Source organism: Ochotona curzoniae, unplaced genomic scaffold, assembly GCF_017591425.1.
Source record: "Ochotona curzoniae isolate NIBS_2020 unplaced genomic scaffold, NIBS_Ocur_1.0 contig_3432, whole genome shotgun sequence".
Lineage (NCBI taxonomy): Eukaryota > Metazoa > Chordata > Mammalia > Lagomorpha > Ochotonidae > Ochotona > Ochotona curzoniae.
The window spans coordinates 22,583,213-22,605,763 of NW_024465859.1; the positions used below are offsets into that span (position 1 = coordinate 22,583,213).

A 22,551-nucleotide genomic window follows, 5' to 3' on the forward strand; every position below is an offset into this window, starting at 1 on the left:
TCTTTCCTTTTTTAAGATTAAGATGTACTTATGTGAAAGCAGAAAGGAAGAAAGAGAACTCACTTGTATTCACTGCTTTACTCCCCAACAGCCACAATGGTTGGGGCTGGACCAGGCTGAAGCCAGAGCCAGGATTTCTACCTAGGTCTCCCACGTAGGCGACAAGGACCCAAGGACTTGGTAACTCCCACTGCCTGCCCAGGTGCATTCACAGGGAGCTGGACCAGAAGTGGAATGCTGGCAGCTTAATCCACTATGTCACAATGCCAGCCCCTGACTGTAACTCCTAGAAGCCAAGCATGCCTGGCCCGTAGTCTGAGGCTCACCAATCAGGCATGCCCTTGGCAGGTGGGGGGAGGGGGAGGTTGGGCCACAGACCACCCTCCACCCCCGCAAGACCCCCAGCACTGCCATCTGCTGGATTTCTCATCAGAAAAGTGGGGCTGTCACACGTGTGAGGAGGGTTTATGCATTACAGTGCTAGTCGGGCGACTGGCTCAGCAGGGACTCCTGCTCGGGGCGCCCAGCCCCATGTTGGAGTGTGAGGCTTCAGTCCTGATTCTATTTTCCATTCCAGCTTCCTGCTCATGGCGCACTCCGGGAGGCAGCAGGGGATGGCTCAGGAGCTTGGTTGGGCCCTTTGCCACCCACATGAGAGACCCGGATGGAGTTTCTGGCTTCGATCCCTGTATCTTCAGCTGACACAGGCATAGGGGAGTGACCCGGTAGATGAAAGATTACCTATCTAGGGGACTGTATGATAGCTCCACCTGCAGGAGCCAGCATCCCATGGTTCATGTCCCGGCTGCTCCACTTCCCATCCAGTTCCTTGCCTGTGGCCTGGAAAAACAATGGAGGATGGCCCAATGTCCTGGGATCCTGCACCCATGGAGACCTGGAAAAGGCTCCCGGCTCCTGGCTTGAGATGGGTTCGGTTCTGGCCATTGTGGCCATTTGGAAAGTGAACCAGTGAGTGGAAGATATTTCTGTCTCTACTTCTCTCTCTCTGAATCTGCCTTTACAATAAAAAATGAAGTATCATCTATCTATCATCTATTTACCCATCTATCTATTATCTTGTCACTCTGTTATTAATTAAAATGAAATATTTTAAGGCAGTGCATGGCATGTAGAAAATACTGAATCAGTGTTTGTTGTTACTTGGCAAATCAGGAACTGGGAATGGGGCTGGAGGAGTCTGCCTGTGAGGGTGTGGGGTGACTGTAAATACACCCCAAAGTGGAGGACAGCAGAGCAGCAGAGCAGAGCCTGCTGTTGCCAGTCGATCACATAGGTCAGCACAGAGCGTGATATCAGAACAGCCTGGTCCACACCACCCCTCAACAGCCTGGTCCACACCACCCCTCCCCCCGCCCCATCCCTACTGGATTCCCATCTTTTATTGTTTCAGGGCCATCAGCTGCTGTAAGAAACAAGCAAATTACAGATGACACCCTCCAAGCCAGACCCAACATTAAGAAAGGTCATTTAGGGCTTGGTGCTGTGTCATAGCAAATACAGTCGCCACCTGTGGCACCAGCATCCCATACAGGCACTGCTGCTCCCCTTCTCATCCAGCTCCTTGCTGTTGTGCTGGGAAACAGCAGGGGGTGGCGCAAGGCCCCTGCGTCCCCAGGGAAGAGCCAGAATTCCAGGGTCCTGGTTTGGAATCAGCCCGATTCTCGCTGTTGGGGCCATCTGGGAGAGTGAACCAGCAGATGGAAGATCTCTCTTTTTCTCTCTCCCTCCTTCTCTCTCTCTAACTCTGCCTTTCAAGTAAATAATCTTAAAAAGAATAAAATGAAAGCATTTACCCCCATGGCACAGGAAGTCTGCACAGCAGTATTTCACAGTTGGTCCAAATGTACCATCTCTTTCAGCCCCCAAATTCACTGTTTCCTCCATGTTTCATGTTCAAGCCGTGTCACCTTGCCTCTGCACCTTCCTAAGATGCTGATCACTATGAGGCTGGTGTCGGGCCCCAAGGGCAGCAGGGTGAGTCGCAGACAGGCCCTTGGGGCTGGAGAGGGGCACAGGGTGGTACTGATGGCCCCAGGGAGGCCCCCAAGGAATTGCCTCAGGGGTGTGCACCCCACCTCCCTTAGTGCTTCCGGTCTATTTTCGACTGGGTCTCCCCTGCTGGGGGCTGGGAGCCTGGACACACAGCTACATCCGCTACATCCCAGGGTCTCACTTGTTGGGTCTAAGGCCCCGCTGGACATGCACCTCATGAGAGCGCTTTGTAGCCACCTGGGACTTCAGAGCTCAATGTCTGCTCCCAAGGCAGGTTGACATGTGAAGCTGCCTAAGGCTCATGGCCAACACTCCCTGCCACGGTGTGGCCTCAGCAAAAGCATTTGACCTTGATGAACTTCAGTTTCTCCATTCCATAAAATGAGTTGATGTCACGCTCCACCTCTCAAAGCTGACATGCCAATGACCAGAAAAATGTCCCTGTTGCGGCTACCGTTGTTATAATTCAGCACCAATTTGCAGTTGGATTAATAACATGCAAAGTGAATCTTCCACTACTGATTCCTTTCCCTCCCCCATACTAATCTTGGCCCAGAGGTGATGGAACAGTTTTAAAAGCATCAAGAGGTTTCACTGGAGACAACTTTACTGAATTAATGATCAGTGTAGGAGGGGTAGGATAGGTGCTTATAAAGAAGGATCCAGATGGGGAGTCCTCCAAATGGGAAGAACTGGCTCCCAGGACGCCCCCCCAATTACTCGACAGCCCACCCTAAGGGGAGGGTGGGGAATGGAGTCCGGGTGTTGGAGTGGGACTAGGGGAAAGCAGGGTGTACTCAGGGGGAAGACGGGGGCGGCGAACCTTGGCCGCCACAGTCCAGCCTCTGGCCCCTGGGAGCGCGCTCCCTGTGTCCGGGACGGCGAGGCGAGGGCTTAATGCTATGGGCAGCGGGGCGGCCCGGTGGGGGCCGGGGCTCAATGGGGCGGGTGGCGCCGCTCGGCCGGGGCCCCGCGGCCCAGCACCTCGCCGCTGAACTGGTAGGTCAGCTTCTTCTTGACCTTGCGCACCTCGCCCGTCTTGCCGTAGTTGCGCAGCGCGCGCGCCATCTTCTGGTAGGTCATCTTCTTGCGGTTACCCTTCTGCACGCCCCAGCGGTGCGCCAGCGCTTCCTTGTGCTTGGACGAGAACTGGAAGGTGCCTTTCTCCTTGTCCACCCACCAGATGCTATCCTTCATGTCGCCGCTGCGCAGCAGATCCAGCAGGAACTGGTACAGGCGGATCTTCTTCTTGCTGCCTGCGGGCGAGGGTAGGGGGAGGCGCCAGGTGCGCTGGGGGCGGCTAGGGGACCCCAGGGGCATCCCCATCCAACACAGCCCCACTTTCTCATGGGCCTGTACCCCTCACGTGCACACGTGTGCTCCCACGTGCATATTCAGCTGCACTCACGCACCACGCACACTTCTATGTGTTCACACACTCCCACAGGCACACTCACCTGCCCTTAACCGGCGCGTGCTTTCTCTCTCTCTCTCTCTCTCTCTCACACACACACACACACACACACACACGCACGCACGCACACACACAGAACCTTGCAAGGTGACTGCCAGGGCTATGGCCTTGCCTGGGAGCCTAGGAAGCACAGATCCAGGCGGGGTCAAGGCCAGTGGGGATGGGAGCTGGATCCAGGGTGGGGAGCCCTTACCTGTTTCTCCATGCAGGATCCCTGGGCCGGGTTCCAAGCCGTCGGCCTCCCCGTCAGACACCTCTAGCGGGGGGCTCTGCCGCTCCCCCTCCTCCTCATCGGAGCTGGGCTGGGGTGGGGACAGGGATGGATACACGAGGCATGTCCGGGACAGATAGGGGACCTGGGCGGGAGAGGAGAGGGGCTGAGGTCAGTGAGGCGCAGCGCAGGCACTGGGAGGGGGTGTATGTGGGTCTTTGGAGTTACAGAAGGATAGGAAAATGGGAAGCGATGGTGGGGGGCACAGTGTAGGGGTGGAAGTCGCTGGATGCAGGTTCCCAAGGCAGTGACACCAAGGCGAAGGGGCTTGTAGCATCTCTGGGGGCAGGGTCAGGAGTGAGTGGAGTCACCGAGGGTTAGCAGACTCCAGCAAGGATCCCAAGCTGGGGCTGAAGGGTTCAGGTCAGGGTGGCGGTGGGGACACCCAGGAGCGGGAAGTGTGCAGTGCCCCAGGAGCAGGCTCAATCAGAGCCAATAAGCTGGGCTGCACTAGGCAAGGGGGCAAGGAGGCTTGGAACCCCGTAAATGTGCGTGGTGAAGAGTTGGCGTGGAGTTTATCTGGGATCTGGTCCTACTGGGTGAGAGGTGCGGGCAGGGACTTTGGGGGCCACATGGTCAGTCTAAGGGAGATCAGACAGCAGCGGTTGGGGCTCAGGCCGCCGTTGGCGCCACGGGAGCAGGAAGCCAAGTTGAGTAAGAGCTGTGTCAGCTTCCTGCGAACCCTTGGGGGGGGGGGGGCACCGGTGGCGGCGGCGTGCGGATGCACACAGGAGTGCGTGCGCAAGCAGGACAGCCCCACGCACCTGGTGGCCGAGGCCAGTGGCGTGGGGCGGCGCCATGGGGGTGTCGAGGACGTTGTGCATCTGCTCCAGCTCCATGTGGCGGTAGAGCTGCTGCAGCTGCGGGGCCTGCACACTCTGCAGCTCCGTGAAGTGGTTCTCGGGAAAGCTCTCGAACTCGCTGTGCACGTGGTGGGGGTGGAAGTCCCAGTAATGATCTGTGGGGGGTGAGGATCAGAAGTGGGTCAGGCCAGGCTGCCTGGGGTTTTGGCCACGCCCAGGCTCTTATCCCACCTCTGGACTCTGTGGCTCCATTCCGTGGATGAGGACACCGAGGCCGAGTCACAGCCGGGTACCGCCTGTTTTTGCATCCCAGGACACAGCACACCCGCATCCTGGTACTATCTCTCTTACCTTAGCACATACACCTGTCAAATGTGGATCTGAGTGCTTGGGAGGATGCCCCCTGCATCCACTCTTGCCGAAACCCCCAGCACTCTCCTCTAGAAGCCCCCAACCTGGCTGCCCCTGCTTTCACACACAACAGCCTTGTTACACAGCCACGGCCTGACAGCTGAAGCACAGGGCCATCATTCCTCAGACACCAGAGCTTCTCCAGGGACATGATTGGGCCCCTTCCAAGCCGTGACTTTGGGCAAATACACCTGTATCCCAGTGAGGTTACTGGATGGGAAACTTTCCCAGAACCTCCACCCCTGCCCCGCTGTGGGTGGCCTGGGCCTGTGATGGGCGGATATGAGCTGGGGGAGAGGTTGGCAAGGGTTGGCAGACAGCCCCAGACCCCAGGAGCCCTAACTGGACCTGGGGGAGTTCTTCCCTAGTGCCAGGTCAAAGCACTGTCTGGGGACACGTGTGCACACACATACCTGCTTGCATCCCCCTTCCCCTGTCTCTCTCTCTCACACACACACACTTGTTCATTTAGCTCTAAGGAATGGCCCGTGTATTTCAGCTCTGGTCCTGGTATCCATGGTTGCTTTGTTGTGTAGCTTAGACAGAATTTGTTTGGTTTTTCCCTCTCCTCCCCTTCTAACAGGATGGTCCTGTTTGCCTGTCCAACGAGCATCCACCTCTAGCAGGCCATGTGGCATAGAGGACAAAAAGCACAGGATTTGAAAATCAAGCAGAGCTCGGTTGAATTCCCAGCATTCAGTGCTGTGTGGCCCTAGGCTGGCTGTCCCACTTCTCTCAGCCTGTTTCTCCCATCTGCTCACCAAGGCTGCATGTATACCCATCTTATGCCCGCAGAAAAGTACCTGGCTCCAGATAAGATCCAACATGTTAGCCGTGACTACCGCCACCAACACCTACGCGATTAGTACTTTATTCTCAGAGCCCGGAGGGGCAGGTGATTTGAGTAGACACTTCTCATATCCTTTTTTTTTTTTTTTTTTTCCCTATTCTGCTCCCTGCACGTCAGCCAGTGGCCCAGGAAAGTAGTTTTAGGGCACCTGGCTGGTACTTTGTCCCAGCAGCTATAGGTGGCACCCTAGCATCATACCCTGATGGCCCTGGGCACCTCTGTGTCCTCCGTGCCTGGACTCAGCAGACATCCCCCAAAGCAATAAATGAACACACGAATGAGTGACCCTTGCCTTGTGGGAATGCTTTCTGATTCTCCCTACTCCATCATAAAGCTGCAAGTGAACCAGAACCTCCTGCAGTGACTTGCCAAGCCCCAGAGGCTCCACTTGCCATGGGGGAATTCAGGGAGCTGACGCAGGTAGCTGGCAGCGGGAGCTCTCCCTCCAGCCTACTCGTCCTCTGCCTACATGGAAGGGCCCAGCTCCTCAGGCCCTGCCTGCCAGTTCCCGGTCCCCAAACCTGCCCCCGCTGCAGGTCTGGGAAACCCTGGACACACTCTGAGGGCTGAGATGAGGGGGACCCGACTGCTTGCTTTCCTTCCCCCTCCTCCTCCACCTCTGGAAGCTCCACAAAGGACCCCTGGTCTTAGTTTCCCAAGGGTGCTCTCATTTGGCCTTTGTCCATTGCCCCAGGGCCACAGAAACTGGGCGGGTTGGGCCCCAGCAGAGACCCACAGTGACAGGCTGAGCAGGGACCTGGGAGCCTGCACTCACCGGGGCTCCAGGCAGCTACTTTGCTCATTGAAACAGGGATCCCTGAGGACTGCCATGGCACCTTCTTGGGCTTCAACAAAGACTTTAGGAGGCCCAATGGAGACCTTGCCTTTATACCCTTGACCTTTCACTTTTACCCTTGACCCTGGGCAGTGGTGTCATGAACGTTTTCTGGTAGCAGAGATGCTGCATTCTGGGACATTCTGAAGGATGGCAAGTGAGTTTCCCTCCTGACCGAAGCCAGCATGCCTGGGCACTGACTCCTCATCTATGCCGCTCTTGACCCTTTGTCTGCCTATCTTAGCCTCACTCCAGCTCCCCAGAAGAACAGAGGCATTTACAGTTCTGCAGATAACTGCGGATCCTCATTTCTGCAGCTGGTTGGCGCCCAGCACAGAGCAGACTTCCACCAGCGTGTGGCTAAACGCTTGAGAAAAGCCATGGTGACATTGAAAGACCGGCTGCGGCGTTTATAAAATTCTATTTATTTTTCGTTGATTGAAAGGCAAAGTGATCCAGAGAACAAAAGACAGATCTTGAGTCCGCTGGTTCACTCTCCAAATTCCCTCCCTCCCCCGGACTGCTAGGGATGGATGGGGCTGAGGCCAAGAGGTTAGAACTTCACTGCGTCTTCCACAGGAGTGGCAGGATCCTAGTTTTTGAGCCATCTTTCCAGGGTGTGTATTACAAGGAAGTTGGAATGGAAGTGGAGCTGAGGCTCAAATGTTGGCAATCCAACATGGAATGCTGCTGTCCCAAACAGTGCCTTCACCGCCACACCACAATACCCACCTTACTGATTACGTTTAGCCATTCATCATCCATCCGTCTACCCATCCGTCTATCCTCCATCGCTCATCCACCCACTCATCCATCCGTTATCCATCCATTCACTAATCCATCCATCTGCCCATCCATCATCCATCCACCCATCATGTATTTATCCATCCATCATCCATCCACCTCATCCATCAATAATCTAGCCACCCACCTATACATCATTAAACTGTTAAGCAATCACTCAGGCAGCCAACGTCCATCTCCCCAGCCTACCATGTGTCATGAACCATCTTGTCATTCATCATTTGTCTGTCCACCCATCACTGAACCAACACCCACGGAACTGTCATCCAGCCGGTCATAAGTGATCCATGCTCTTGATCTTTCATTTCCTGCCTCTAAACCAACTCTCAGTCGAGAGCCAAAGTCCTGCCTCCACATCTCTATTCTTACTCATTTCATTTATGTCATTCAGACAAAAATAAAATGATATTCAAAATAACCCCCTCAAAAAAATGTTAAGCCGTGTCATTCACTTAACCTTATCTCCTCAGAACAGAAACCCCAGCTGATCTCCCTAGGGAGATCAAAAGCCCCATCAAAACAGAAAAGAAAGGTGAGGAATTCAGAATGGAGCAGAGAAAGTCCTTGCAGTGAAGTGCAGAGTTCTGCACAGGACTCGTGGAGCTCACAGAGAGCTGCTTAGCGAAGCGCTTGTGGTGTTTAGCATGCGTCCTCATTATTTCCCTTGTAACTAAGCTGCAGCTGACTGGATCTGTATCTTATTCACTCTCCAGCACCTAACAATGTGTCTGGCATATAAAAGATAAGTGGTGTAGGGGCTGGCGCTGTGGCTTAGCAAATAAACATACTGCCTGCAGCACCAGCATCCCATATGGGCTCCAGTTTGTGTCCAGGCTGCTCTACTTCTGATCCAGATTCCTGTTCATGTGCCTAGGAAGGCAGCAGAGGATGGCTCAATGGAAGAAGCTCCTGGCTCTCAGCTTCAGCCTGGCTTAGCCCTAGCCATTGAGGTCATTGCAGGAGTGAAGTAGCGAATGGAACACCTTCTCAGGTCCCTCTCTCTCAGTAACTCTGCTTTTCAAATAAAAATAAATCTTTAAATATATATGTTCTATGTATGTACTAATGGGAGGGGTCACTATGAGATGGGTGGAGGGTTTGGTAGGTAGAAGGAATGACAATTGGAAAGGTGAATTAGTGGTAACTAGTTGCATGTGTGAATAAGTTGCTGGGTGCACAGGTTAATGATGCAAAAGGATGAAGCAGGAGATGGAAATTTGGAAGGATGGAAGATGGATGGATGGATGGAAGATGGATGGATGGATGGATGGATGGATGGATGGAAGGAAGGAAGGAGGGAAGGATGGATGGATGGATGGATGGATGGATGAATGGAAGGATGGATGGATGGATGGATGGATGGATGGATGGATGGACAGGAAGTTACACTTGAAATGCTTGCCACCACTAAACCTACCACAAGTAGAAATTCTGCCCCACCTGTCAGGATGGCTACTATTAAAAACAAATACAAAAGCAAAACAGAAAAAATAACAAATATTGGTGAAAATGTGGAGAAACTAGAATGCTCATATACCATTGGTGGGATTGTAACATGGTATAAGACAGGGCACAGCATGGTAGTCTAGTGGCTAAAATCCTCGCCTTGCATGTGCTGGCTCCTGGGCATCAGTATGCATCCGCCTGCCCCACTTCCCATCCAGTTCCCTGCCTGTGGCCTAGGAAAGCAGTAGAGGACGGCCCAAAACCTTGGGACCCTGCACCCACTTGGGAAACCCAGAAGAAGCTCCTGGCTTCAGATCGGCTCAGCTCTGAACATTGTGGCCCCTTGGGGGACGGAGTGAACCAGCAGATGGAAGCTCTTTCTGTAGCTCCTTTTCATTGTATATCTGCTTTTCCAATAAAATAAATAAATAACATAAATCTTTTAAAAACACACGATTGTTCCTCAAGAAGTGAAAAAAATGAATTAACCATGTGATTCAGCCATTTTGTTTTTGAGTATAGATTCAGAAGAATTAAATTCAGGGTCTCAAAGAAATATTTATACACCCACATTCATAGCAGCAATAGTCGCAACAATACAGAAACAAACAAAATGTCTACTTGCAGATCAATAGATGCTGTCAGCCTGGAAGAACAGCAGCAGATGAGCCAAGTGCCTGGGCTGCTGCTACCCGTGTGCAAGACCCGGGCGGAATTCAGATCCCTGGTTTAGGTCTGCCCAGCCCTGACCGCTGCAGGAGTGAACCATCAGATAAAAGCAATTCTCTCTCTCTCTCTTTACCTCCCCACCCAGTAACTGCTGAGACAAATAAAAACAAATAAATAAGTCTTTAATAGAAAAAAAAAAAAAAGGAGAGGCCTGCATAGTAGGTTAAGCCTCTGCCTGTGGTGTCAGCATCCCACATGGGCACCGGTTTGAACCCGACTCTATCACTTCCTGATAAAATGCCCAGGAAAACAGCAAAAGATGCCCCACGTTCCTGTGTCCTTGTACCCACGTGGGAGACCTGGAAGAAGCTTCAGGCTCCTGTTTTGGATCTCAGCTCTGGCCGTTGTGGCCATTCGGGGAGCAAATCAGTGAATGGAAGATTGTTTCTGTCTCTCTCTTTCTCCCTTTCGAATAAAAATAAATTTTAAGAAATAAAAAGAAATTCAAACACATACTACAAAATGAATGAGCTTTGAAATAAGCCAAAATGAAAAGGGTTAGGATGAGGTAAGCATTTGACTTAGCAGCTAAGACACCACTTGGACTACCCAAATCCCACATCAGAGTTCCCGGTTCGAATCCTGATTCTGCTCTCCATTCCAGCTTCCTGCTAATGTGCACCCTGGGAGGCAGTAGGTGCTGGCTCAAGTGGTTGGGTCCCTGCCAGCCCCCTGGGAAGCCTTAATGAACTCCTGACTTCCACACATTGTAGGCATTTGGGGAGTGACCCAGTGGATATGTAAACTCTGTCTCTCTTGAAAATTATATATGGACACAGAAGGTTAAACCATGGCTTGCAACACCAGAGTCCATTATGGGGGTGCCAGTTAGAGTCCTGACTGCTGTGCTTCCAGTCCAGCTCCCTGCTAAGGCACCTGGGAAAACACTAGAGGATGGCCCCTCCTTGGGTCCTGCACCCACGTGAGAGACCTGGAGGGAGTCCCAGGTCCCTGGCTTCAGGCTGGCCCAGTTCTGGTTCCTGTGGCCTTTGGGGGCAGTGAAGCAGCAGATGAAAGCTCTCTCGCATGCTCTCTCACTCTCACTCTGCCTTTCAAATAAGCATTCTTTACTGAAAAATTAAACTACAGATATGTTCAGATGTATCTTTGTCTTGAATGCATGCTGTCCTTTCCCTCTGTCCTGCCACCACCCTGGCCTAAATGCCATCATCCCTTGCCTGGGTTATTCCTGTCATGGTCAAATGCTCTCTTTCACAGTTTCTCTCCTTCCACCTGCTGGTTCACTCCCGAAATGGCCACAGCATCCCAGGCTGGGCCACAGAAAGCCAGGAGCCAGGACCTGCATCCAGGTCTCCCCCACGGGTACTTGAGTCGTCTTGTGATGCTTTTCCCAGGTGCATTAGCTGGAACATGGATCGGAAGTGGAGCAGCTGGAACCTGAACTGGAACCCATATGGATTCCTGTGTCACAGGCAACCGCTTAACCTACAACACCAGCACTTTTTTTTTTTTTGGAGATTTATTTTATTTTTATTGGTAAGTCAGACCTACAGAAAGAAGGCGAGACAGAAAGAAAATCTTCTGTCTGTTGACCCACTCCCCAAGTGACCACAATGGCTACACCTGTGCCAATCTGAAGCTAGGAGCGAAGAACCTCTTCCGGGTCTCCCATGTGGGTGCAGGGTCCCAAGGCCCTGGGCTGTCCTCAATCGCCTTCCCAGACCACAGGCAGGGAGCTGGATGGGAAGCGGGGCAGCCGGGACACAAACCAGTGCCCATATGGGATCCTGACATGTGCAAGGTGAGGACTTTAGCCACCAGGCTACCACGCTGGGCCCATACCACCACCTTTGAAAAACCTATTTGCTAGAACCACTTCGCTAGAATGAAGACACCAAAAACTTGCAGAAATGGGGCTGGCATTTGGCAGAGCATTTAAAACTCAGGTTGGGACAATTTCGTTCCCCATCAGAGTAGCTGAATTGGGCCCCAGCTTCAGCTCTGCATCCCAGCTCCCGATGATCAGACCGGGAAACAGCAGTACAGCTAGCATGGTTGGTACACTGCCCCCGACGTGGGAGACCTAGAGTGAAATCAGCTTCCACCCAACTCCAGCTGCCACTGACATTTGGGGAATAAACCAGCAGGTGGGAGCCCACTCTCAAATAAGCAAATGAGTAATTTTAAGCCCCCCCGAATCCCGCCCAGACTGACCCAACAAAACACAGGGGAAAGCAAAAATGGAAACAAAAACCAAATTATTTTCAAAAAAAAAAAAAAAGAGAGAACATGAAATGACATCAGATTTTATAAGAAAAACTCCAGCAACCAATTTATGGTAGAGAAATGCTTCCAAGTTTTCAAGGATTTTCAACCAAGTTTTCTATCCGCAGTTGACTAGTTAATGATCAAATGAAAGAACAGAATCAGGGCGTGAGTTCCAACATAGCCAGCCACAAAACTGTCCCACACAGTTCCACGGAAGACTGTCGCAATAGCAAGTTCCCCCTCCGCGTCCCACCTGACTTCTGGGGGCCGATTTTGGTGGAATCTCTCCGAGTCAGGGCAGCAACCCAGAGAGACAGGTGTCATTATAGAGACACGGGGACACAGAGGCTGCGTGCCCTGCCCACGTGCCCTGCCCACGTGCCCCAGGATGGTGGCACACAGAAACATTTACAATAAGTTTAACTACAAACGAGCACATTTCAGAAGAGCGACATGCTGCAGTGTGAAGGATGTGCACGTGTGTGTGTGTGTGTGTGTGTGTTTACAAACATACAGGATCATAGTAGAATAAAATCTGGGCAAAGACGGGCAGTAACATGGATTGGGGACAGAGGGGAAATGAGATTGAAAGAGCTGAATGGGGCCCGGCGCGGTACCCTTAGTGGCTAAAGTCTTTGCCTTGCATGTGCCAGGATCCTGTATGGGTACTGGTTCTAATCCCAGCAGCTCTACTTTCCATCCAGCTCCCTGCTTGTGGCCTGGGAAAGCAGTCGAAGACAGTCCAAAGCCTGGGGACCCTGCACCCACATGGGAAACCCAGAAGAGGCTTCAGGCTCCTGGCTTTAGATCAGTTCAGCTCTGGCCATTGTAGCCACTTGGGGAGTGAATCAACAGACGGAAGATCTTCCTCTCTGTCTCTCCTTCTCTCTATATGTCTGATGTTCTAATAAAAAAAATAATAATAAATTTTAAAAAACATAAATAAAAATTAAAAAGAAAGGGGAATGTCCTATGTGAAACGTTGTCATATTTTTCAAGTCTCTGCAATGAATATGTTCTTTTAAAAAGTAAAGGATGTGGGCCCGGCGCGGTGGCGCAGTGGTTAAGGTCTTCGCCTTGCACGCCCGGGGTCCCATATGGGCGCCAGTTCTAATCCGGGCGGCCCCGCTTCCCATCCAGCTCCCTGCCTGTGGCCCGGGAAAGCAGTCGAGGACAGCCCAAAGCTTTGAGACCCTGCACCCGCGTGGGAGACCCGGACCGGAAGAGGCTCCTGGCTTCGGATTGGCATAGCATCGGCCATTGCGCTCACTTGGGGAGTGAATCATCGGATGGAAGATCTACTTCTCTGGCTCTCCCTTCTGTATATCCGCCTTTCCAATAAAAAAAAATAATAAAAATAAATCTTAAAAAAAAAAAAAAGCAAAGGATGTGGGGACCAGTGTTGTGGCATAGTGGCTCGAGCCTGCAGGGCCAGATCCCGATGGCTGCTCCACTTCTGAGCCAGCTCCCTGCTCATGTGTGCCTGTGTCTGTGGGTTTGATGCTTGCCGCATCTGCCCTTGCTGGGGTAGGAAGGTTTAACTCAATAGTGCCTACAGCAGTGCCTGTACCTGGCACAAAATCAGAGCCTATGGTACATGGCCCAATGAGGGGATCCTGCAGTGGAAATATGGGTGGGTGGGGGTTAGAATGAGTGGACAGATGGGTGGGTGGCTGATTCTGTCACGTGAGTCAGGGGATAGTGACCCAGGTGTGTGTCATTCTGCTTGCCCCTGCCCCTCACGTCCCCAGCTGCTGCTTCTCTCCCGACACGGGAGGCCTTGGTGTGAGCACAGCCGTGGGGAGCATGTCCTGGCCTGGTTCTTTAGCATGGGACCCTCATGAGCTACCTCACTGAACCATCGCAGCACTGGAAGGTCAGTCTGGTTTGACATATGAGGAAATTGGGGTTCCAGGAAGTTCTGTGACTCGCCCCAAGGTTACACCACAGGTGAGAAGTTGAACCAAGGACCCGCAATCGCACCAAAGCCTTTCCCCCAAGGGTCACTGTCCTGAGATGTGGACACAGCCCAGGCAGGCATTGACCGATGGGGGTGGGGGCATCGCTAGGCTAGAATTTGCAGACAAGGTCTTCCAACAGGTGCAGATGAGATCATCCAAATCCTGGGACAGGGGCAAGCCCAGGGACAACTGGAGAGCTTAGGCCTTTGTGACCAGAAGGAGGTTCCCAGGCAGTTCACCTGGGAGTTATTTTCTGCAGCATCACCCCCAGATGTAAGGAAGCTATGTGGGCCTGCACCTGGAAAAGCCATGCTTTCTCTGATGTGCCCCCTCCATCAGTCCCTGCTCCAGGTCTAGCGAGGTTTCTAGATAAACTGGAAGCACCTCTTGTTAATAGGACCAAAAGCTGAGACCTGAAGCCAGGTGCACCAAACCCAGCAGAGGGGAAGCATCCCTGTTGGAGCCACCAGGGGGCGCCCATCCTCAAGGCCAGAGGGCCAGCTGGGTTCAGGGACTGTGGTGGAGTGGGTGTGCCGTCCTGGGTCACATTGGCTCCTAGGTGGGGGTGGGGATGGGGTGGTGAGAAAGGAGCTGTGGGTAGAGTTGGAGGAGGGAGACTTTACCCACTGGATTTTCCCACAAAGGGGATGTCTTTTTTCATAGAATTACAGTTGGTGTTTCAAAGAATGAAAAGTGACTTGTCCCCCCAAAGTTCCCAGAGAAGCCTGTGTCATCCACTCCTTCCCGCCCAGGTGTGGCCATTGCGCTTCCAGGCCACGCCTCCAGGCCGCAGGTGTGCATGCTGTCAAGGTTTGGCATGTACCCCAAGAGCCCTCCCATGTAGACCCGTGACCATATGTGGCATCCCTGGGTGCAACCGTTTAGCGGAGGGAGACTACAACAGGTGCATCTGCAGAGTGGGCTCCCGAGGGATTGGCCACCAGGGATGGCCTCAACTGTGAGAGCGTCCTCAGCCCTTTGTCCTCTGGGAATGCAGACACCCCAACATCCCCTCTCGGACACCCTAGAGTACCCGTCCCAGGGGACATGGATGGCTCAGGAGGGGTGCATCCTAATACACCAAGGTCCACACAGTGAGTATCTTCTCACCACCCCCTGCCCTGGCCCGGGGCACCCGTCTCCTGAATTGGCCCCAGTGCGGCAGCTGCACCTGGCAGCCTAGAGGAACCCCGGCTGGCCAAGGCCTCTTGCCCACCTGGTATCCCCAGCAAACCTGCGGCCTCCACGTCAGTTGCCCAGAGGCTTGGGACACTTTCTTGAAAACCAACAGGTCCCAGCAAAGGGTTTGCTCTGCGCCTCCCCACCCCACCCCAGGAGAATTGGGCAATGACACTTCAGTTTATCGTAATTGGCATGACATCTAGTACCTAGCTGGCAGAGGCCAGGGACACTGCTGGGCCTCAACACTGCACAGAGCTGCCCGGTCCCCAGTGTCTGCAGGGCCAGGTTCAACGGTGGCCGCACACCACGGGGGGTGATGGGCAGAGACGAGGAGGGCCTGGGCGGGGTCTCGGGGGATGAGTAGAGGAGAAGGGCCAGGCGAGGAGCAGACACACTGTGACGGCCACACTGCTCAGCTCCCGGAGACGCAGGGTCCTTGTGCCACAGGGTAACTGGCAGACTAACCCCAGTCTGGGCACGCCAGTGACACTCCCTCTTTGGGGTGGGGATGCCGTCCTCTGCCTCCCGCAGAACTACAGCATCTGACCCTAATTGTTCCAAGGCAGCCCCCAAACCATTGGCCCATTCTCTCTGCAGGCCCCAGGCAGGCTCAGGGGGCCTGGACAGGGCATGAGGAGGGGCCAACGGGCCTATACTCACCACTGTGGCTCTCTCCATCACTGCTGAGATAGGGGTAGTACTCATGTGTCGGGCGTTGGTACAGATCTGTGTCATAGGAAACTAGCTCCTCTGATGGCTGCCCAGAGAGAGAGAGAAAGAGCGAGAAGAGGGGGGTGAGGCCTGTACTGTGGGGTAGGGTGGTGGCGGGTAGGGGAGACCCCAGTTGCTATGCAGCCTCCCTCCACCCCTGCCTGGTGTGTTGGGGTGGGGGAAGGGAGTCAGTCACCTCCCTGCACTCCTGGGGTCAGGCCAGCGGAGCAGAAAGGGGCCTTAAGTGTGGGAGGTGACCAGAGGCCGTGGTCCCCTGCTCCGCTGTTCTGCGTAGGTCTGCACCCACACCTGGCAACCCCTGGCCAGCTCACCTCCACACGGGTACATTGACACCCACCATCTCATGCACACACCACACTCTCACGTGATGGGGCATACTCAGCTCCCGGAGCCCACACACGCCCACAGCTCTGTTCTTTGGTCACGCATGTTCATGCGCCTGCCCCACCCCCCGCCCCATGGCAGTGTCACACAGAGCTTGCACCCCAGCCCCCACGGGGCAGGCTCACCTCCAGCCACAGCCTCCCCAGCCCACCCTACCCTCCCCCTTCAGCCTGCACCTGGCCCTGGAGCCTGCTCAGGGACAGATGGCTCGGTCACCCAGGCAGACCTTGGGGGCCAAGGGACAGGGGACCTTGATTGTTACTCTCCTTCCCACACCCTGCACTACCCCCCACCCCGACTCCCCGCCACTGCACCCTGGCTTGGGCACAGAGACCTGCACAGCCCGAGTAACCCCAACAGTCACCAGGCCTCTCCCTGCCCCCGCAGTGTGTGCCCAAGAATTGCACAACAGCTCTGTTGGCCCTGGGGACTTGGCTCTTGGGACGGGGGGAGGGGGCAGGCCTCAGAAAAAGCCCACCCTCCCAGAGATGCTCAGAGAGGCCCTAGGGGCAGGCGAGGGGGCTGAGGGTGCCAAGCAAGCTAGGCTGGCTGGTCCTGCATGCATTCGGCCGAGTGAGGAGCCCACAAGCCCAGCACCGCAGCCAGCCACTGAGATGGGGCCTGGGAACCTCCAGGGCTCTGAAGCTGGGGTGGGGCAGACAAGGGAGCTACTGGAGGCCGGGAAAGCTGAGTCAGGCAGGCAGACCCCAGCAGCCCTTCCCGGCACCCCCCACCAGCCCCCTGAGAGGACATGCTATAGGGGAACAGAAAAGGGTCCTCTCTAAGGGATGCCCGCCTGACACCTGCCCAAGGCTGTAACTGTCACTGAGAGCGGAGGACACTGGGGTTCTGCCTGGAGCTGCTGCCCAGCCCTACTGGGGTGCCCCACTGGGACTGCTGTGACTCCACACCCCACTGCCCCCAAGACTAAGCCCCTGACCTTGACCCCAAGTCGGCCTCTGTCCCAGCTCCAGTCCAACACTCAACCCAGTTTCTAACCTGTCCCAACTTCAGTCCCAGCCTTGGGGCAGCCCCAAGTCTCTGCCCTGGCTGTCTCTGAACCTTGGCCCCAATGCCAACTCCCCTCCACCCATGCCCAGCTTGCACCAAGCATGCCCTCGGCCCAGGCCCTGCTTCTCTAGGATCTGTGGGCCCCAGGCCCAGACCCGCTGGTCAACAGCTGTGTCCTCTGTGCCAGGCCCCAGGCTGGGCACTGGGACCCAAAGTCGTGACAGTGTCCAAACAGCCCCCAAGCTACGGCCCCTTGGCTTCCCTGCCAAGATTTCTGCCTCTTATCTCTTAGGCCCCTTCTTGCTCCCCTACTCCTCTCCCCAGCCACCCTGCCACCGCCCTCACCATCTTCGGCCTGGCACCCCTGCCCGGAGCTGCTGCTGCCTGCCACCCAAGCCATCTATAAATAACCGTTCAGGCCCCACCGATCACAGCTCCACTGAGGGCCCAGCCTCAGCCCGCCAGGACGTGTGCCCTCCAAAGAAGCCAGTGGCTCCTGGCTAGGTCTTCTGGCGGCAAGGGGTTTGGGGAGGAAGCATGTCTTCCCACTGATAGCACGTCCAAGGGCAGCACGCGGGTGGGCTGGCGGGGTGGCAAGGTTGGCAGGCAAGCGGGTGGGCATCCGACAGGCCCCAGTGGGGCCAGCGGAGGAGCCCCAGTACTCACAGGGGGGACGAGGGGAAACCCTTCCATTTTGCACGCCTGTAACATTCAGCCAAGCTCCGAGCCGGTCAAGATCCCCTGCCTCGGTGGGGGCCAGTGCGGAGCCCCTTAGGATGGGTAGTCCCGTCGGGGGGCCAGGGTCAGGGCAGGGGGGCACTAGACGGCCACGGGCCAGACGCAGGGCTCGGGCCTGCCCCCTGAGCTAGAGGAGCCCTGGGTGAGCCCCCTCCCTTGACATTGCAGGGCCAGCAAGTTCCTGATTTTATCGAAGGGCCTGCCGCTGGGAGATAGTCCCCTTGGGGTGACATCACCGCCCCAGCCGGTTTGCATAAATCTCTTGCGTACGCTACAGGAAGTCTCTGGCCGGCCGGGGCAGGTGGTGCTCCAAGGGGCTGGCCGGGGGAGGCCGTGGGGGCCAGGCCCCCTGCCCAGAGGAAGCCTGCGCAGGGGGGCAGTGGTGGTGGCAAGGCCTTTGCTGCTCCCACAGCGCCAGCGCCCAGAGATTCCCTCTTGGTCCTGTCACCCAACCAATGTCTGTTTCTTTGGAGATCCCTAGGTGCCACGGCCAGTTCCCTGGGGGTAGGGGGTTGTCAGTGCAGGCTGTCCCATGGGGCCTGCCTGGCTTTCTGGACCTGCCTGGCTGGCTGAGGGCTACCCCCAAGCACCTTGCTCCCCTTGCCCAGCTTGGCCGAGATTGGCCCAGGCTCAGGCTTAGGGTGCCCAGTGGAGCCCCACTTTCCTTTTTCCTTCAAGTTCCTTCCTATAGGCTCCGTTTCCACCAGGGGAGGCCTTGAGCTTCTGACAACCCCGTATCACCACTTGCCTCACTCCCACTGCTCTTGAGGGAGGGGTCTGTTTCCAAGTCCTATATCTCAGCCTCCCTGCCCCCCTCCACCGTCCCTGCCTAAGCATCAGTCTCACCTGCTTGGTTTATAAATCTTCCTCATCACCCATCATTCATCTATTTGTCTCTCCCTGTGCCCACCCACCTAGCCATCCATCACCTATCCACTTAATCCACCTGCCCATCACTTGTCCTTTTCTCTGTCCATTTATCTATCCCCAACCTGTATCTCCTGGTCCACCCAGCCATCTCTGTGTTCATACATCAGTCTGTCCCTCCATTGTCAACCTGTTGCTTCCTGTCTCCGTCTGGTTTGTCCATTGTATGAGGCAGGCTCAAGAAGCTCATGACTGGCAGCAGGCACTTTGGGACAGCGTGTTAAGTCCCCACCTGACATCCTCTAGGTAGTACTGGTTCAAGCCCCAGCTACTCCACTTCTGATCCAGCTCCCTGCTAATGCTCCTGGGAGAGCAGCAGAAGGTGGCTCAAGTGCTTGAGTGCCTGCCACCCATGTGGGAGGCTTGAGGAAGTTTTTGGATTCTGGTTTCTGCTTAGCCTTTCCCTAGTCATTGTGACCATTTCGGAAGTGAACCAGCAGATGAAATCTCTAACTCTACCTCTTGAATAATTTTTTTAGGTTTATGTACAAATTATTTTATATTTTATTCTATTTTTCTAACAATTTTTAAAGTTTATTTATGTGTTTTCATCTACAAGAGCAACAGAAAGGTTTACTCCCCAGATAGCCACAAGAGCTGAGCTGAGCCAGGCCAATGGGGGACCTGGAACTCCATCTGGGTTTCTGAGTCTCTGCTGTGGGTGCCAGAGGCCCACACACTTGAGCCATGAGCTGTTGCATTCCAGGATACATCCGCAGGAAGCTGGGTTGGAAGTGGAGTAGCTGGGATTTAAATGGGTATTCTAGAACCGGTGTGGGCACCCCAGGTAGCGGCTTAAGCCACTATGTCACAATGCCTGCCTCTGTTTTCCCACAGGCTTTTTAAAAATTTTTGAAGCATCTTAGTGTGTTCGTGGACTGGTGACTCAGGGTCCATCCATCCATGTACTCATTCATCTGTGTATCCATCCACTGATCCACCATCTACACACATATCATCCTTCCAGCCATTCATTCCTCCACACATTCCTTAATACGCTCCCATCTACCTATCCATCTTCCCATCCATCCATCCATCTTCCCTCTTGCTTCTGTCAGGTCCTGAGGTCCAGCCTCAGAGCTGAGGGCTGGAGAAGCCTCCTGCCTTCAGAGGGTGGCTGAGCAGGTATGGAGGGTGGGAGGAGGGGCGAAGGTAGCTTTGGTCCCATTGATCTAGAGTGAGAGCACGCTGCTGGAGAAACTTCTGGAACATTCCATTTCCCCTCCAGCGTCTTCTAAGCACTGGCTTTATGTCCTCTCCCCTCTCTTCTTCCTGCTGATGGAGTCCCTGACTGCAGGTGCCTCTAACTGGCAGGGAAGAGCTGGAATTCATGTGGGCCTGCTTGCATTTCAGCATGGCTGATACCTTCTGGCTGCATTCGGGATTTAAAAAAAAAAAATAAAAATCCAGCTCCCAAAGACTTAAGGCCTCCTGGCAACCTGGGCATGCCCCTCCCCAAAAGGAGAGAGGAGTCCGCCGAGCCTCGGCCCCCACCCCACTCCCCACTTCCCTATCAGGAAGGCCAGGCTGGCTCCGGTGACTGACTCGCGTGAGCCCATTGTTGTGGACTCCATGACAACTAAGTCTTCCTTGACAGTTACTTTTATTCATTCATGTGTTCCGGGCCTTTTGGTTTGGTTTGTTCATGTGCTAATTTAACTGTTCATCCACATTTTTTATGATTTACTTATTTTTATTTAAAAGGAAGAATTTCAGAGTGAAAGAGAGCTCCTCCATCTGCTAGTTCACTCTCCAAATGCTTGCAATGATCAGAGCTGTGCTGATCTGAAGCCGGGAGCCTGGAGCTTCTTTGGGATCTCTACGTGGGTGCAGGGTCCCAAGGCCTCGGGCCATCCTCTGCTGCGTTCCCAGGCCATAAACAGGGATTTTGATTGGTTACAGAGCAGCTGAAACTCGAGGGGGCGCCTATATGAGATGCTGGCTTCGCAGGTGGTGGCTTTACCTGCCGGCCCCCAAATCAATACAAGATTTGAAGCATATGTTTACAATCCAACCGCCCACCAAGGACCAGTACTCCCAGATTTTAGTGGTTTGAGTCGCCCAGCTGGTGGGGAGAGACCCGGGGCAGGGAGCCAAGGCACGGCTGGTCCTTCCTGGTTGAGGGGGTGGGGAGAGAGAGTAGGAAGGAGAGCTCAGAGAAGCCAGGGCCTGGAGAGAGTGGGCAGGGCAGCGTGAGGAAGGGAAAGAGAAACAAAGCAGAAAGGTTATAGGAGGGCACAGAGAGAAGCAAGAAGTGGGCAAAAGGTAAGGAAGCAGTCGGCTCAGGGGCCAGAAGGGGAGAGGATGGGGCAGGCATGGCTGGAAGAGCGGGCACCCAGAGGGCCAGAGGAGAGGGGGGCAGGAGCCCAGGCCGGCTGGGGCTGGGAGGGGCTGGGAGGGGCTGGAAAGGACCGGAAGGTCAGACGTGCTTGTCTCCCTCCGCTTTCTACAGGGGCATCACAAGAGACGCCAAGGGGCCAGAATTCAGGCAGCAAGGCGTGGATCCCTCTCATTCTTGTCAATAGGAAGTTGTCTTGAAACCAAAACTCTTGGAGAGCTCCAAGGAATGAAATGCTAAACAAACAAACAAATAAAATACTTTGAATTCTTGTATTTCTTGAAGAGCTGACACATGTACAGGGTACAAAAGTCAACAGATCCCCAAGGTGCACAGGCTGGACGTGGTCCGTGGCCCACCGCTGGTGTCTGACTGCGGGCAATCCTGTAGACATTTGGCACAGCAGCAACAGGCTCCCTGTTGCTCCCCTGGGCTTCTGTGGTTGTTTCTTTTTCTAAATCTGTTTCATGCCCACACCTCTGAAGCTGTCTTTTAAAAATGTATATATTCATCTTGGTATATCTGAAACAGTAACAGGACAAGGACAGGGAGAGACAGAGAGCTCTCCCCCGGGCTGGCTCACTCTCCAGATACATGGGAGAGCCAGAGCTGTGCCAGGCCAAAGTCAGGAGCCAGAATGTCCTTGCCAGCATCGTTGGCCAGTTGCAGTATCCCAGCAGGCAGCTGGACCAGCAGCAGAGGTGGGCTGCAACCCCAGGCACCCCAATTTGGGAAGCAGGTGTCCCCAAGTGGCTTCGCCCGCTGTGCCATAAGGTCAGCCCCTTGTTCTCTGTCATGGCCGCACAGTAGACCCGTTTGGGTGTACTTAGGACAGATGGATTTATAATTTGCCCACCTCACAAAGTCTATTGTAAAAGCAACAGACATCCAATGGAATCCGTACTGTAATTAAAAGGTAGATAAGAGGGTCTGTTTATTTAGAGCTACAGAGTGACAGTCTTCCATTGGCTAGTTCACTTGTCTGACAACCACAATGGTCAGGGCTGGGCCAGGCTGAAACCGGAAGTCAGGAGTCTCATCCGGGACTCTCGTGCGGGTGGTAGGTGGTGCCATTACCCGCCGGGCCACAATGCTGGCCCCGAGCGTATCCCAGGTTAGCAACACATGGCACGCGTCTCTCTGGGGATCCTGGGCAGTGGGGGTCACCGCTCCCCATCACAGGGGAGGCTCAGCATCACGCACCACGTTAGGAGGATGAGCCCGGAACTGCAGCAGATGAGGGATGGTGTGTGCACTTGGTCTCACAACAGTTTCAACAACCCCGTTAAGAGTCAAGAAGTGGCTGATGGGGATGGCGTCGTGGTGTTGCACATCAAGCTACTGCCTGCAACCCTGGCTTCCTGTATGAGTGCCAGTTTGAGCTCTGGCTGCTCCACTGGGGGAAAGCAATGG

At 54.5% G+C, this 22,551-nt stretch overlaps 1 protein-coding gene across 1 annotated transcript; it reads right to left on the bottom strand.

Moving 5' to 3' along the window:
* Window positions 1-2,602: 2,602 nt before the first annotated feature.
* Window positions 2,603-18,092, bottom strand: SPI1 (Spi-1 proto-oncogene). The gene is made up of 5 exons (XM_040980227.1): window positions 17,802-18,092; window positions 15,669-15,765; window positions 4,523-4,716; window positions 3,681-3,843; window positions 2,603-3,269 (listed from the first exon to the last, which is right to left on the bottom strand). Exons 1-5 carry the CDS (start codon window positions 17,844-17,846, stop codon window positions 2,950-2,952), a joined length of 819 nt encoding a protein of 272 aa, XP_040836161.1. The 5' UTR covers window positions 17,847-18,092; the 3' UTR covers window positions 2,603-2,949.
* Between the last annotated feature and the right edge of the window lie 4,459 nt (window positions 18,093-22,551).

What these genes read in the sequence shown, in the direction of transcription:
- SPI1 (XM_040980227.1), bottom strand. Translation starts at nt 17,846, where the DNA reads ATGTTACAGGCGTGCAAAATGGAAGGGTTTCCCCTCGTCCCCCCT. An exon ending in TGATGGAGAGAGCCACAGTG is followed by an intron (nt 4,717 to 15,668) that starts GTGAGTATAGGC and finishes CACCCCCCACAG; the next exon opens with ATCATTACTGGGACTTCCAC. An exon ending in CCACTGGCCTCGGCCACCAG is followed by an intron (nt 3,844 to 4,522) that starts GTGCGTGGGGCT and finishes TCTCCCGCCCAG; the next exon opens with GTCCCCTATCTGTCCCGGAC.